The following is a 17,018-nucleotide window of genomic DNA, read 5'->3' as shown; positions in this document are numbered from 1 at the left end:
AAACTAGAATGGGACTAAGTAGAGTGCATATTCACCAAGGCCCAGCAGTCCCCTTAAATACAATCAAGCCGCACCAAATTTCACACACTCATGGATATCAGTCCTCTACATACGGCAGATTTTTTTCATTAAGGTCCAAGAATTATTCCCTGGGAAAACGTTTTAAAGCACAATGTTAAAGAAAGAGATAAAAAATGACTGGATCAGCTTAATACCAAAATACAGTGGGCCCTTTCCTGACACTTACTACATCTGTCCGCCAAGTTGATTGGAAATCCAATTGTTGTTGTTATTATAACAGTTTTATTTATTTAAACAAGTATTATGTCGTCTTGATCAGGTTCCTGGAAATGGATCATTACTTCATGTGGGGTTCTACTTCTGATCGTCATTCCTTTGACTGTTTGGCTTGTTTGTCACTACAGGTTAGTATTTATAAAATCTTCATCCGTCTTGACTTCCTACTTTCTACTGCATGAACGACAAGCCCAACAGGTGGTGAAGTAAATGATTCACTGCCTGTTGTTTTTTCTTGAAGGTACCACCAAGTTGGATGTGACGGAGGTGCAGTGGGACCTGTCCTGGATGGAGATGTCCAACCTGTTGGAAAAGGATTCTTATTGTGGCACTTAAAGGGAAACTCTCTTCTGAAGCCCAGAGAAAGTATTAGCTATTGGGTCAAACCTATGAGAAAGCTCAGTCAGTGCTGCAATTTGATGGTAACATGTCAAAATAGTGCTGCCTGATATATTTTTGAATTGAATTAAATGATATGTTTAGGATTTATAAGGATGACTACATTTGCTGATGTCGCATATTTGATAGCTTCCAATACAAATGTTATTGTTTCAGTTGTCACATTTGTCAATGTCAATACTTTTGCACATTTAAACATCTCTCCTTTGAGTACATTTTGAAACTAAGAATAGTATTTGTTATATCTTATTATCTAATCATTAATATAATTGACTGTTCTAAATCATTTTGCATGTATCATTTCTCCTGTGATTGTTCGAGGTTCCATGTTGTTTGCTCCCTTTGAATCGTTATTTGCTATTTCTTGTTGTCTGAAGTTATAAAAGTCATGGAAATCGTCGTGCTTGTTTTATATCTTTTAAGGCAGAACAAACAACTACCAAGAAACTAAAAATAACTATAAAGATTAACCAAACAAATACAATTTGACACAAATCCACTGCAAACAGACAAAAAAAAGAGTAAGAGACACAACACAAGTCTGAAGTGGCACAAAATGGCTACAGAGAGACACACAAAAGTACTACAAACAGACAAGAAATGTAGAAAGAGAGAGAAAGAAAGAAATATTCTACATATATATTCTACATGCACCTGATAATATATTTCCATTCAGCGGATTGAGTAAAATAGATTTTTTAAATTTCACAATTTACTTCGCTAATTTAGGCTTTGGATTTAAATGCTACATTTTTTTTAGAAAGACCCGAAACCATTATGTGTCCGTCAAGATATTTAAGATGCATGCCACACTGCATTATTCCTCATATACTACACTGCTTATCATTTAATTGAAGCACATTACTGTAAAAGAAATACATGTGCATGCCTTTAGAAGCCGGCATCTTTGGTAGTAATTTAATGCAGTCGATTTTATTTTCAGTTCTTCTCTTTATTGCATTAGAGGATGAAAAGGAACCTGAGAAGAATCGTTTTTTCCACTTTGTTTGATAAGCAGGGGTTTAAACAAACGGAGTTATTTCTAATAATGTAGAAAATATTGGCTGTGTCAGGGATTACATCTCTTTGCGAGGACTTCACTCTTATAATGACTGATATAAATATGGCGACGCCTGCGAGCTAGTTCTGGCAGACAACTCGAGCTGCGCTGCGCCAATCATATTACATACATCATGTGACATACATCATGTGACATACCTCAATCTCCACAACCATCTATAATACACACCCACCTTATCAGGTGGTCTATTTAACCAGAGAGACATTTCCCATCAACCCCTCTTGCTCGCACTGCTGCTGCAGTATTGCTACCTGTTGCTTCAAACCCTCCACCACCCCAGCATCCACCTGTAGGCTCCAACGGGGGGGTTACAAGTATTTGCACATCACTCCCATCATTCCTGTGTAATCATATGGGGGAGTGATTAAGTTGGAGCCTAGACGCCAAACACTAAATCTGTTTAATAAATATATTACATGATCGAACGTAAGTTGTCTGACTGAACTCACAGTGTGAGCAACAAAGTAAAGACTCAAGATCATCCAGTGCTGCTGTGTGCACACAGTTTGCCATGGATTTTCAGGAAAGCATTTGGTCTGAGTTACCAGAGGAACAGAGAGGTGACGTGAGGTGCAGGACAGAGAGCAACATTAATATTACAGCCCTAGACTGTAAGACACGCTGAAGAAGAATCTGTCAAAACATCAGGTCAGAATTTGATCTCATAAAAAACTTCTCTTACATAATGAATGGTGTGTTATGTTGACAAAGAAATGAAGTACAAAAGGTTACTCCTACAGTTCTTGTTATCTTTGTACAATAATACAAATTTCTAAAGAACATCTGCAGCAGACATTGGTTCTTTATTGTCGTTGATATGCCGTTCATATAAAGTTCATATATTCCAAAAGCCTCTATAGCGGTCAAACCAGTTAGGCCTCATTGATAGACCATGTTAGCTGCCAATTTGTTGCATTTTGCATTAATAGATCACTACAAACAGTACACGTCTTCTTAAATAGACCTAAAATCGACTTTAGACAGAAAGATGTTAAGGATCTCCAGTACTAAGAATCTAAAACAGTAAAAATTAACTCTGAGATGTTTTTGAAATTCGACCTTCAAAATCATACTCTCATGCCATGTGTAAGGTAGGGCAGTCGGTGGATGAACAGAATGTGTGTCCATTCATCGTTGAGGAAGATATCAGGAAGTCCTACTGACAAACATTGTTGTGCATTTTAAAGAACAAAGTATTTTCATGTGAGAGAACAAGCATTTCAATGAAAAGTAGGGCTGCGCAAAATGATCAAAATGTCATATCCTCTTGTAGAAATCATTTCATATCCAGTTAGTGATATGTATTGTAATTGGTCATCCGTCTCCGTGATTCTTTAGGTTTTGTTTGAGCTCTGAGCTGTATTACTCTCATCCATAGACACCTATGAAGGTATTTTCTGCTGCAAAACACTTGTAGAAAATCGTCTTGTCTTAAATGTTCTACATACAGTGTGACATGAACCTCTTGGTAAAATAAATTTAAACTATTTAAGTCTGAATTTTGTTTGGAAATATCCTTAACTTTAGTATTTAAGAACAGGTAAACAAAACAACAGCTTCCATCACTGCCAATCAAATTCAGATTCAAATTCAAATCAAAGGGGCTTGGTGCCATGGTGATTGATGAGGGAAGTTTTATTTCAAAAAAACATTTACTGGTGATTTTTTGTTTAATGTGTAGTTTGAATGTGTTGAAGAACAAGTTGACGGAAGCTTAAGTTAATGCTAGGAGCACATGACATGAGGTGTGTAGCTCCTTTAAGGAAAAAAACAATCCCTCTCCATTGGGTCTAATGTTATTTCAGAGAAAACTTTTCTGGAAGGAGCATCAACTTGCATAACTTGCTCACACGGTCCCATTTTTTTATGGGACCGTGTGAGCAAGTTTCTAAAGACTTATAGTTTCTGAATTATAGTTGTTTGAGTGGTGCACTCAGAGTTTAGATTTCTCTCTTCCCAGTGAGGAGAGAACAGGTGCATTCAGTTGAGTTTCCATGGCAACCAGATACACAGTAGCAGGAGGGGAGTCTCTCTCTCTCTCTCTCTCTCTCTCTCTCTCTCTCTCTCTCTCTCTCTCTCTCTCTCTCTCTCTCTCTCTCTCTCTCTCTCTCTCGCTTAAACCAGCCAGTCTGTCTCTCTCCCTCTCTCTCATTCTCTCTGCGTGTGTCTCTCTATCTGTGTCAATTGTTTTATAGCCATTTGACTTCAAGTTCCAGACAAGAACGGAAACTTCTTCGGAAATAGTGCATCAACTGTTCCAACAGCTTCATCAAAAGATAGATCTACTCTCTGTGGTAAACCATGGAGAAACCAGATATTCAGAAGATCCTCAATCACGAACTCCTCACAGCCCTCAGGACGATTAATGCTCTTAAGGATGAGGTGTGGCAGCTGGGAAACCAGCTTCAAGACAGAGATGATGTCATAAAGATGGCGGTGGAGAAGGAGAAGGAGAAGGAGAAGGAGAAGGAGAAGGAGAAGGAGATTGAGACTGAGACTGAGACTGAGACTGAGACCGAGAAGGAGAAGGAGAAGGAGAAGGAGAAGGAGATCCAGGCCCTGACGGAGAAGGTGGAGCAGCTGGAAAACCAGCTGAAAGAGAAAGACGATGTCATAGCGAAGGAGGTCAAGAAACGGCGCGCTCGCCTCAGCGCCTATCTTGACTGCCTTGCTGAGCTAACTGACTGTCAGGCCAAGGTTAAGCTTATGGAAGCAAGGCTGCACCAGGAGCCACCTCAGCCTGATACAAGCTGTAGCAGTGAGGTGGAGGTGGAGGTGGAGAAGGAGAAGGAGAAGGAGAAAGAGAAGGAGAAGGAGAAAGAGAAGGAGAAAGAGAAGGAGAAAGAGAAAGAGAAGGAGAAGGAGAAGGAGAAAGAGAAAGAGAAGGAGAAGGAGAAAGAGAAGGAGAAGGAGAAAGAGAAAGAGAAAGAGAAGGAGAAGGAGAAAGAGAAGGAGAAGTACAAGGAGAAGGAGAAGGACAAGGAGAAGGAGAAACTTGTGACGATCTACAATGTCGAAATCCTCCGAGCCAACAGGAAGATGTTGGCTCTTAAGGAGGAGTAGTGGCAGCTGGAAAACCATCTTAAAGACAGAGATGATATCATAAAGATGGCGGTAGAGAAGGAGAAGGAGGAGGAGAAAGAGAAGGAGAAGGAGACGGAGAAGGAGAAGGAGAAGGAGAAGGAGAAGGAGATTAAGATTGAGACTGAGACCGAGAGGGAGATGGAGACGGAGAAGGAGAATGAGATCCAGGCTCTGAAGGAGAAGGTGGAGCAGCTGGAAAACCACCTGAAAGACAAAGATGTTGTCATAACGAAGGAGGTCAAGAAACGGCACGCTCGCCTCAGGGCCTATGTTGATTGCTTGGCTGAGCTCACTGACTATCAGGCCAAGGCAAAAATTCTGGAAGCAAGTATGCACAAGGAGCCTGCACCAGGAACCTGAGACAAGAAGGAGCAGTGAGGTGGAGGTCAACAAGGAGAAGGACAAGGAGAACGAGAACGAGAAGGTGCTTGCTTCAGGGCCGAAAGGAAACGAAACTGCAGCAGGAGAAAACTCCAACTATGGGACTGAGCTACAGAAAGGAGGAGGCCGCCCTCACCCTTTTTCTACTCCTCAAAACAAACCCCTCCCCTGTCCCCCTTTGTACATATTTGAAATGATCTAATGATGTGTTGTAAATATGTTAAACTTTTTGAATAAAAATAACTAGTACAGTAACATCTACCTCTGTCTTTCTGAATATACACACAGGATTCATTGATCAATTAACACAGTGTTGGAGTGAAACAAATCAGTGTGATTCATTTAGTTTGCTACTATTCATATGAACACAGCAGAGCATAGACAAACAATGTTTCTTAACTTTTTTACATTTGGTCAAATCTATATATTAATTATGACAACAATACAATAATAATACTATCATCTCATCTGAGGGCCCACCCATCACACTGACCACGCCCATCTGACACGCACACACACTCACGCACACACACACATGCACACACACACACACACACACACACACACATACACGTGCACACACACGCATACACACACACGCACGCACACACACACACACACAAGTCATTATCATTTATATATTTACTGTATATATACACATTTATTTCAATTTATTCATGGTTGAGGTCAATATCAGGTCAGAAGACATGTTCATGGAACTGAAGTCAATTTAAAATGACATGTAGCATGTTAGAGTTATAAATAACTTGTCCATGTGTAAAACAATAGTTTAATTAAAAAAAAAAAATAAATCACAATAATTATTTTGGGGGGCTGAAGCACATTTTAGGGGGGCTTCAGCACCCCTAAAACAGGCCTAACGACGCCTCTGCTACTAGCAAGTGTTTTTTGGAAGACAGGGGAATCGATAAAGTAGGCAACTGCCTGGGGCTACGAATTGAGAGAAGCTGAATACGTTTGTCCAGAGCAGCGACAACTTTGTGAGAAGGCCACATGTCACCTTCTGACAAAAGCTTGGTAATCTGGGAGGTTTGGTTGAAGACTACAAGTTCTAGGATACTTATTCCGAGGATGTTGGTATGTTTGGGGTTAGGTTTGGTTCAATGTCGCCCCCCTGAGTCTGAGGAAGAGCCTTTTGCTCGAAATGCAAATAAATCCTTTGCCGGGAGCTTTTGTTGAACCGTTAAAAAAAAATGTATCCTGGATGTTTGGGCTGTTCCCCAAAGTCTCTTAAAACACTGCTGCTAGTTCGCTTTATGAAAGTTCAGGAACCATCATAAATGTTAATGAAGTTCTACAGCAGTCTCCAGAAGAAGATGGTTTTCACAAATATCTGAAGATTGATAAATTGATGAATGAGGACCTTTTACATCAAGATGGAGAAAAGTTATATTACACAATATTACCCTCTCTGCTGATCCCTGTCAGTCCTTAGATAAATACATTTAAAAAAAGCAGTGATTTAATTCCTGCTAAAATAGGATCCTTCCTTCGCCGCTGTCAGATTTCATACACGGATGTACATACTTCCTCTGAGCTCTAATGTCAGCACCTGTCTGGCAGCCGAGCCACAATTACAGGCTTGATTTTGAGCGAGACCAAGTGTGAAGCCAGCCAAGGGAATTTGACACATGATGAGGCAAATTCATCAGCCAATTTTGTCCGCTATCTGGGTTAATGCAGGTATTAAAAAAAGAAGAAATGTTTGGGCCAACACCTGACATCTTATCTAATATACAAGAGGAGGTTGATGGTGATTGATCGGACAGCGGGACACTGCGTGCACACTTGATTCCATCCGCCTATTACAACACTTACACAAGCCGTGTCTCAATTCAGGGGCTGCGTCTTAAGAGGACGCGATCTTCTCGGCCAATGTACATCGCTTCCCTTGTGGGCTGTGTAGATCGCGAAGGCCAAACTGAAAGGAGACGATCTGGTCTACAGAGGCTTTTCGTGATCGGAGTCACTCATGTCCGTACTGCTGTTGCCTGGCGACAGAGCTGAAGTTGGATATGATGACAACGTTTTAAAGCCCCTTGTACTCTGAGATGTTTGGTTGATGTCTTGAAACTTGCTGACACATTATTAGTAGCAGGGAGACTGTGAGCATTGCATTTCCAACAAGTGGAAAAAAGATTAACCTCACACCATGACTATGCAAAGTGATTTTGATATGTTAAATCACATTGAAACGCCCCTCACTCTGGGAATGCAACGACCCATTTACTTATTGAGTACGTAAACTTTTACAATTATATTTTCACAATTGTAAACTTTCAACTTTGAAAAAGCTTTGTTAATGTTTTTGTGTATTTCGGGGGTTCAATATGTTGTTATGCTATATCGAGGGAAATAAATAATTGGGTTAAACTCTTGCAATACATACAAAGATTGTAGGAATCAGTTCAACCGTAGCTAAACTCCTGACTTCCTACATTTCCCAAAGACTGTATATCAGTATTGGTGCTATACAGTGATGCTGGCAAGTCATTCACACAAACACTGTATTGTTTCATTTCTTTGTTGACATCCCCCATATTGTTGCTCAGATAACTGAAATTTGGAAACAAATCATATATTGTTGAAGCTCCACGTGCCGCAGTAGAATGTGCCGTGTAACAAAGTGACAGCTCTGATGGCGACAGCTCGTCAACGCACAGCGAACGACACATCCTCACATGTTTGTTATCGAGCCAGAAACACATGCGGAGAGTGAGTGGGAAGAATACCACTAATTAAAGGCCTAATCATACATGAGGCAGGCGGAGACGAAGGAAGTTACCATGTAAACAGCAGCTCACATGGACACTTATGATGGTGTTTTACTGAGTTTGAGTGAAGGTTTTCATTATACAGTGAGATGGAAGAAGTTTCCACGGGGTAGTTTATCTGAGAGTTAAAAGGGTGGTGAAAGTGAGGGGGCGACACGGAGATAGTTGTGGTCACGAGTACGTTCACCTGACTGCAGCTGATGGTGAAAATGATTACCGCCACTGTTTGTCTGTTAGCAGAAAATCCAGAGTCAGAGTGTGACAGAACAAAAACAAGAGTGTGACAGAAAGCTTGATTCGAGACTCACGTCTGCGTTTAAAAGTGACATGTTTAGAGGTCTAACTGTCCCTCAATAAGTAACCTATGATCTCTATAAGCAACAGGAAGACGATCAGCTCAATCACTGCTGAATGACACACTGAGACTAAATCTCAAGCTGGATTGTGACTTTTGAAAATCAAGAGATCTTCCAAACAACTCGCTTAGTTATTGTGGTGTTGAATGAAAAAGCAGATTCTACAAAGCTGCTGTATTTCTGTGAGACGGGGCTCTGACAGTTTTACTGATTGCCTCTTTAAACAGGTGACAATTAATTTCAGACATAAAAACTGAGAATGAAATATTTTCCTCTTTCATATTTCGGGAAACAGTTGCCACCTCAGCAGGCAGATGGCAGATTTAGATTGAGAGAAAGACTTGCCAGTGACCTATGACATAACCAAATATAGTGTAGGTCATGTTGTGCAGAAGCATTTAGTGCCTGACTCAAGACCAGTGCTTCTGTATCTGTGTATTTTGTACAATTATCTTGTTTGAGGGAGCCAATCAGATCCATCAGTCCAAATAAGGTGAGAATGGAGAGAGAAGAGGAGAGAAAAGACAAACGGTAAAATAAAAGAAGATAAAATGAAAGAAAAAATACAATGCTGCAAAATGTCCAGAAATTGTTGTGTTTAATATGAATAATATTTTAAAAATCCATAGTTTGATACAGAAATAGTCATCTATTATATATATATATATTATCAGACAATCAGTACTTCAGCCATGCTTTCTCTGATTAATCACCATTTCAAAAAAGTACAAGACAAATTGTTTTTTTCTCATACTTGTGCAAAGGAAATACACTAAAAAGCAATAGAAACACTGACACAAAATAGATAACCGATCAACTCCTTTAAACAAGTCATATTTCTGAAGAAGGCATCGCACAATTCAGAGAAAAATTGGTGAAAGATTTAAGGCAATTTTGTACAGGTCATTTTCATACAGAGTTTTACATTTCAAAACACTCAGTTTTTAACAAAAGGAACTGGTGCATCCTTTGTAAAACTGCCCATGCAAACATAGTGCACGTTGTTAAGAAGATATGACGAGCATACAATATGTTATTTGGATAGCTTTAGTAAACAAAGATCTGATGTGTAACCTCACATGGTATATTAAAACTCTCTTATAAAGCACATACACAAACACACACAATCGCACACACACTCACAAGCATATGCGTCCAAATCATACTTGCATCTCAAAGAACAGACACACACATACACACACTCTCTTCTTCATGGGCTTAGTAAGCTTAGTGAACAAATTGCACAAATCAATGTGTATAAAACATAAAAAAATAAGTTAATTACGTATTATTGTTGACACTAAGCACACCACAGCAAACATACACTTATTACTAGAGTAGTAATTTGTGTCTGTGTGTATATTTGCTGCAAATAAAGCCAATACAATCTTAATTTGATACGCAACTGAATAAATGTTGATACTGATTTTTTTTTTTCAAAATATACAATATCTCAAATTTGACAGCTTTCGATATGTTTTCATTTTGAACCCATATTTACATTAACCTTTTTTAAAGTTGTGCAATTGTCTTATTTTCGCAATTTTCAGTAATTTGTTTTAGTCCCTCTGATCATATGAATGATATGATTGACTGGTTGCCATTGGTAAGGCTTGATTTAAAATTTTCATTTGAAATTTTGCTTGTTGAATTTCTCCAGTCCAATTTCAGCAGCTTGATTCGACTCAACTTGCACCAATATAATTTAATTCACTGGAATAAACACATTAACGATTATTTCTCATTTGTGAACACGAGAAATAATAAAACATACAAAGCTGAAATGACCTAAAAAGAGATAAGAGGGTAACCCAAACCATATAAATGTACATACTTTGGAAAATTTGTAATTTCTGTTCCACATCAGTGGGATCAAAATTTAAATCATAAGTATTGCATAATGAATTTATAATTAAGTATTCAGTTGTGAATGAAATTCAAGAATTTATGTCTTTTTTCTGCTCTCATACTGTGTCCTGTCTTTGTCAACAAGCCTTGTGCAGGGATTTGGTGAACTGAGAATGTAATAAAAGCGGAAGTATTAAGTTAGTGTTCACTGAAGAACATGTAGCTAGAAATAGGAGGTAGTGTGCCGTTCAAATACCTCGGCAAGAATTAAATTTAGGCTGTTTGTGAGTCCTGGGATTGAATCTGTGCAGCCAATTATCATGTCACGAAGAGAAAAAGCTTTGATAGTCTGATGTGATCATTAACTTTACCTAGATATTGCTACGTCTGACATTACTTTATCAGTTTGCTGACCAATGGCTGGAGCTACAAAATCAGTAAGAAGTTAAAAAAGGAAGATGGATAATCCGACTACGCAGATTATTGTTTACCACCCAAAGATCTGGGAAATCTTGTCTGTGGATAACGAATATGGTAAAAATTTGACCCGTTAAGACGTTGGTGCAGCTCGTCTTTTATAAGACGTCGGGGTTAGTTTTTGGATGAAGTAGTTGTCAAAAGCGTTTTCAGTAATTCATAAAAAATAAAATATAGCATTACATTTTATTTTATATATCATAATATCATAATGTATAATTAGAAATTTTGATTTAATATCACTAAAATGTGTTGTTTATGTATTACACAGTGTATGTGTAACAAATTCATTAATCAACAGTGTTTGATGAACTGTTACTTGTCTTTGAAATTTAAGGTGTAAAATATCACCTGCAAAGAATTTAGTTCGCTTTTGAAAATGCTTATCGAATAAGTTTTGATAACTTGAAGTGAGTGTACATAATAAAATGTAGTAAAATACTGTTTTGCAATGATACCATCACTTGCTGCACAGTAATTCACATATTAATGATAAAATGTTCCTTCATTACTACTTTTTGTTAAGACTTTAACATTCCATCACATGTTGTCTTAATATAAATATTCCATTCATTCATAAAAACATTCACGATCACTCATCACTTCAGCACACTTATGTTATAATCTCATTCTTCATTTGACACCATACAGAAAAATGATCACTCCTTAAATTATAAAGCTGTGGGACATTGTGTGACAAAAATTACACAAATCATCCTTTTACATATGATTGGCACGTATAACTACACGTCATAAAAACAAACATATAAAAAAAGCTATATCAAAGGTGCAATTTAAAAATACTCATCCCCAAAAAATGGCACAAAAAAGCAAACATAGGGAAACTGTGTTTTTCTTTGCATTTTTGACCACTGGGCTCTTTTTGCTCAAACAGTTTCCCATTCGAGAGCAGCTGCTGTCGTTTTAAACACGGGGCAGGGACGTGGGTGTTAAGACGACGTGATGAGACAAAACCCCTGGGGCATGTGGGCATCCTATTGCCAAGGCAGTTTGAACGACAGAGACAGAGACGGAAAAAGAGTTGCTGTGTTCCCCTTCAACAATCAATTTATGCTACATATAATAGCCTCATACAGGGCCATCACATCTCTGGGAAACCTCTTAAGCTGTTGCATGGGAATACAGCAAGTAAAAGTGACAAAGGCATAAAAGAAAGGAAAGAAAGATTGCGAGAGAGAGATAGACAGGAAGAAGATAAGTTACATGGTGACTGACAGACAGACAGGCCTGAGAGCAGTGCAGACAGACAGGGCGAAGTGACAAAGAGACAGACACTCACCCTCCCCACAGGCGTACAGACAGTCGGACAGATGGGTAGAAGAAGAGGTAGTGCAGGACCACTAAATGCATGCACTTGACTGAGGCTACACCCATGCAAAAGGTTAATACAAACACTAGAATACAGTACAGTACGGTACGGTACGGTACGGTACAGTACAGAAGGGCTACCAGGACCTGCACTGCTGCTACCTGACACACGCCAGGAGAGAGAGAGAGAGAGAGAGAGAGAGAGAGAGAGAGAGAGAGAGAGAGAGAGAGAGAGAGAGAGAGAGAAAATTACACTGGAGAGTATTAGAGAGAATTACAAGCTTCGTATTGAAACAATGTGAATATAAAAGTATCAACAGTAGAAATCCTTGCCTGCATTTACTGTAAACAGTGAGTTATCTGAGAGAGAGAGAGGGAGAGAGAGAGAGAGAGATATATAGAGAGAGAGAGAGAGAGAGATGTCCAGATATTTACATGATCAGTTAAGATTAGTGATTCCTTTGTTTTGTCTGGAGACATTCCCTCTACAGTGTTTCTAAAGGTCGCTCCTTCATTCCTTTTCTTCCTCGCTTCCTCACTTCACAAGGTGGATCCAGGCAGACAAAAATGTATTCCCTCTTTGAATCCAAACTTCACAAACTCCCAAAGCCTGACCAAATTTCCCAGTCAAGTAAAAAAGAAAAAAAATCCAGACAATAACAGGAATGCTTGACAGTGGTGGAAGTAAACAGACTCTCATTGGCTTTTCCTGTACTCAAAAGCATCACTCTCTTGGCCCCGATATCCAGCTTCCCGAACACATGAAAGATCAACGTGACCTACGACGTCAAGGCATGGAGAGCGGCTTCAAGGAAATGGAAGTATTTCGAGCGTTAAGTCAGTTAAGTGAAACCCCTGGCTCAAAAAAAACAAACACTTCTCTGCATCGCACCTCAAATCTGAGTTTGGAGTGGTTGGCCCGGGGGCGTATAGGGAGGTGGTGCCGGTGACGGCTTGATCCCACGGGTCCTCATGTAGGAGAGGAACTGGTCAGGGATTTCGGCCAAGACGTCTTTGGCGAGCCGGGCCATGCTCAGGATGTGGTTCCCCGTCCGGTCGATGTAGTCCCTGAACGGGACGAACTGATGAGGGAGGAGAGGGAAGAAAAGAAGAGATTTTGAAAAGAAGAGATGGGAGGGTTTGGATGGGGAGACAGGGATCAAGACATTTCTCTTAAACCTTTGAGTTTATTCTAATGTAAGCCGCTACTGTTAACATGTCCAGGTAAAGGGACACATCCCAACTACATTTCATCAGGTTACGATTACATTTAACCCTAATCCCAACTAGCACTTTGCATTATTTTCTTATTTTTTTTCTTTATTTATGGAAATTCGTCCTGGTGATGGGCTGTGTTCTAATGTTAGCAGCTCTGGCCTAATTTTTACTTTAGTTGATTGAAGTTCACTCTCATGCATCCATCAACTTAATCCTTCTGACCCCTTTTACAGAGTCGTCAATAAATGGAGATACAGTTAGTTTTATAAAGAAAGCAAATCAATTCACAGAGAGGAAGATGGCATTAAAAAGAACAGATGGAGAAGAGATGGTGTGAAAGGAAAATGAGGAAGGTTGAGAAAGAAGAGGAGCACAGGACTAATAATTATATGTATGAGCACAAAATAGAAAAAGCTGAGAAAAAATTCAAACAATATCACATAATCAGTCCCCTTAGTTTCTAGTACAAGTGGAAGATGTGCTTGTGAACTGCAAGATGAGTTTTGTAAAAAAAAAAAAAAGTACTCCAATCCAGACCAGAAATTGGCGCTGCTACAGAGAAGACAGTCACAGCTAATTAAGACACTGCAGGTTTTCCATTTTTGCTGAAATGAAACTCCACTGTCTGATTGTCAGGGACAAAGGAGGGGGTGGACATTAGGAGCAAAACTGGTGACTGAACAGCAAAAGTAGACACAAGAATTGTGCAAATTATTGATATCAGGTTTTAGTGAGGATATCATGGATTCAAATCAGCTGATGCTGTTCAGGGTGAAATTGACCAGTTTCAGCTTTGAGACATAGACAGGAGATAGGCACAGAGCCAGCAGAATACAGATTTCAGACACTTCTGCATTGGCTTCACTTCTCAGACCTGGAGTCTAAGTCTATATTTATTAACTACAGTCTATGGGCAAATCTACTGGCTTGTTTATAACCTCTCGACAGATCTCGATTATAATACTACTGATAAACTATGAACATCCGGCTAAAGTTGAAATAAAGATTGACTATTTCTGACTGCATTATATGTAAAGTATGTGTATCTGTCTTTGCTGGCACTAAATACAGGTGTGAATGCACTATACTCTCTTGGAGGTCAAATGTTTCATTATATAATGAGCTACAAACCATTTTCGAGGGTCACATCAACACAAAACAGGCACTCAAGTTTACTTCCAGGCTCACTTTTTAGTTTACTTATGTATATCGTTTTTCAATGTATTGCTGAAGAACCCATGGACACATGTTGTTCTTGACTTCTTTAGCTAACAGGTCACAGTGACGCAACTCATTATTTACATCTAAAGACTGTGCTGCCTCCTTCGCAACCTTTATCCTGCTGTGATTTAATAAATGCTGACACATTTCAAACCCTTTTTCATGTCACAGACCGTCACTGGTTATATGCTCTTACATTGCTTAATTATACAGAGACAGATCTGAGGATGTCTCCTTTTCATTTACTTAATAGGTTGTCACCTACAGTGACAGGATCATACAAGGGGCCAATTTGTGCTGAAAAACCTTGCAGCGAAATGTAAACCTCGCCAATGTCACTCTGGGTTATTAGCCTGCTTATAATGAGAGCCTGTGGGTAGAGCTGGTGTAATGGTCCACCACTGATCTTAGCTTTACACCATCTCCAGGTCAGCATAGAGAGCCAGTGGATGTTTGGGTTCTTCAGCTTGTTAAAAAGCCAACTAACGAGTGTGGCTCCCTCGCCCACGTGGGTTCAGGTAGCAAAATATGACAGTGGCGGTATAAAGGTCATAGAGCAGAAAACCTGACTTTGACGTGTCAAAACTGAGCAAAGGATCACTGAATTTTTGTTAGTTTTAGTTTTTCTCGCTGTCTTGATGCAAGGGAATTATATAAATATGCAAAAAAAAGAAAAAAGGGATAAATGTATGGTTGAGCACAAACTAAGACAAGAAGTGACATCCACTTCAATGAGAAAGTGAAAAACAGAGAATCAGAGATTTGGCAGGCTTCAAAGCAACAGAGGAGCAAATCATTATATTTGTGTGTGTGTGTGTGTGCGTGTGTGTGTCTGGTCCTTTGGTTCCCTGGGTTCAGCAGCCTACACAGGACTCAGGTTTTTTAGCTATTCACTTGTCACATGTATTTTGAATCTTTTTCAAAATATTGTCAACACATTACTTTTACCAAGTCTGTGTTATCAGCCAGGCGAAGCGGGCAATTTCCCAGGGGCTCCTGAACTCTTGGCTTATTGTGTGGTGACTGTTGGTGGTAATTTAATTTAAATTTTGTGAGAGAATATTCACCATTAAAAAATAAACTGTCATTAGTTAAATGATCTAGTGTTGAGACCTTTACAATTTTAGTTCTGTGCATCTAAATCCCATAATGTAACTAAACTAATATGTTTTGTGAACTACCACAAAGGCAAACACTGGGACAAGTGTTATTCCAGTAGTGAGAAACTAAACATTACACAGAAAAGGGGAGAAAGACAGGGTTAATAAAGGCCCAGCTACTAATATTTGCCTCGGTTTGACCTAGTGATGTTTGACATCAGAAAAATCTGAAAAATGATGGTCAAGAATCTCCTTTACCAATGTTCGATTTTGATATTTATCAAAATAACCAAATTTAATAAAAGAGAGTTTTAAAAAAAAGCAGTCGTTGATAGTTTGAGTGAAAGAAAGAAAGAAAGACATGTGTACCTGAACGATGTCTCTCTCAGCATATCGTCCTCTCGATGAAATTCTGATTTCATCTCCGTCCAACTCAATCATGGCTAAGGAAAATAAAAGTGATAAAAAACAGGTTAGGCTGATAGAATGGAAAAAATGCAAACCTAGTATGTGGACATTATTGATTAAAAGACCCACAGATCACAGACATAAACCAGTAAGACATCAATTAATCACAAAATGTAACCAGTCACTAGAGATCAATAAGAGAGTTTGGCTGAATGGATTTTCATGGTCAGATCCCGTGACTAAGAAATATGCTTTCATGTGAACTAAATTTTTTACAAACAATTCAATTATTAATAACAAATTCAAACGTTCTTGGTAACCTACCATCAAATTCCGCAGGTCCGACCCCCACAATGATGATTGACATTGGCAGACATGCTGCCTGCAGGAGAGGAGGGGAGGAGAAATAAATATGAGACATTTAAAAAGTCTGAAACAATGTTTTACTTTTGTACCTACGTGGGCCATTAATACAGCTGAGCTACAAATGAGCTACATGTCATATATGGGCTAGCCTTTGTCATTATCCGTGGTAAATGAGCCCCTCAGAGATCATGTCATATTTAAGCCTTGCCAACATTTATATGACATACAGTACGTGTAAGCATATGTGTGAATCTTTGATGTGTGTGTTCTCTACAGCACCTCCTGGAGCGCTGCGTGGGTCGAAACATCGCAGTGAATAATATTAGAGATGAGAGAGAATCAACAACCCGCGCTTCTCTCACTGACAGCTTACAAATGACATGTGTTTGTGTTCTGTGTGTGTATAGGTGTCAGGAGTGTGTGTATTAGAAAGCGAGGGCCAGCAGTGTAGTGTGTATTTGAGTAATGTGTTGACCTCAGGCAGTAGACCAATGGATGATCTTATCCACAGATCTCAGTTAGTTTTCGCTCCCCTCTGTACGGGTCCTCTCTATGTCTCTACTGCCCTTTGCTCTCTGTTTATTTTTCCCTGTGCCCTCATATCAGCAGACTCCTTTTCTCCGTTCCTCCCAGCCTCCGCTGCTCTTTAAAGGCCTGA

General features: G+C 39.3%; 1 protein-coding gene across 1 annotated transcript in view; it reads right to left on the bottom strand.

Annotated features, from left to right (window-relative positions):
• Positions 1-8,974: 8,974 nt before the first annotated feature.
• Positions 8,975-17,018, bottom strand: part of LOC128428444 (copine-8) — a 74,048-nt gene continuing 66,004 nt past the window's right edge. Inside the window, exons 18-20 of the mRNA XM_053414616.1 lie at positions 16,319-16,376; positions 15,956-16,029; positions 8,975-13,129 (exon numbers count right to left, since the gene is read on the bottom strand). Of these exons, the coding sequence (XP_053270591.1) occupies positions 12,941-13,129; positions 15,956-16,029; positions 16,319-16,376 (321 nt within the window). The 3' untranslated portion in view covers positions 8,975-12,940. The remainder of the gene's footprint in view (positions 13,130-15,955; positions 16,030-16,318; positions 16,377-17,018) is intronic.

This window comes from Pleuronectes platessa, chromosome 22 (genome assembly GCF_947347685.1).
Source record: "Pleuronectes platessa chromosome 22, fPlePla1.1, whole genome shotgun sequence".
NCBI classification, from domain to species: Eukaryota; Metazoa; Chordata; class Actinopteri; order Pleuronectiformes; family Pleuronectidae; genus Pleuronectes; species Pleuronectes platessa.
Note: the sequence above shows the minus strand (reverse complement) of the source record. Positions and strands in the feature narration are given on the sequence as shown.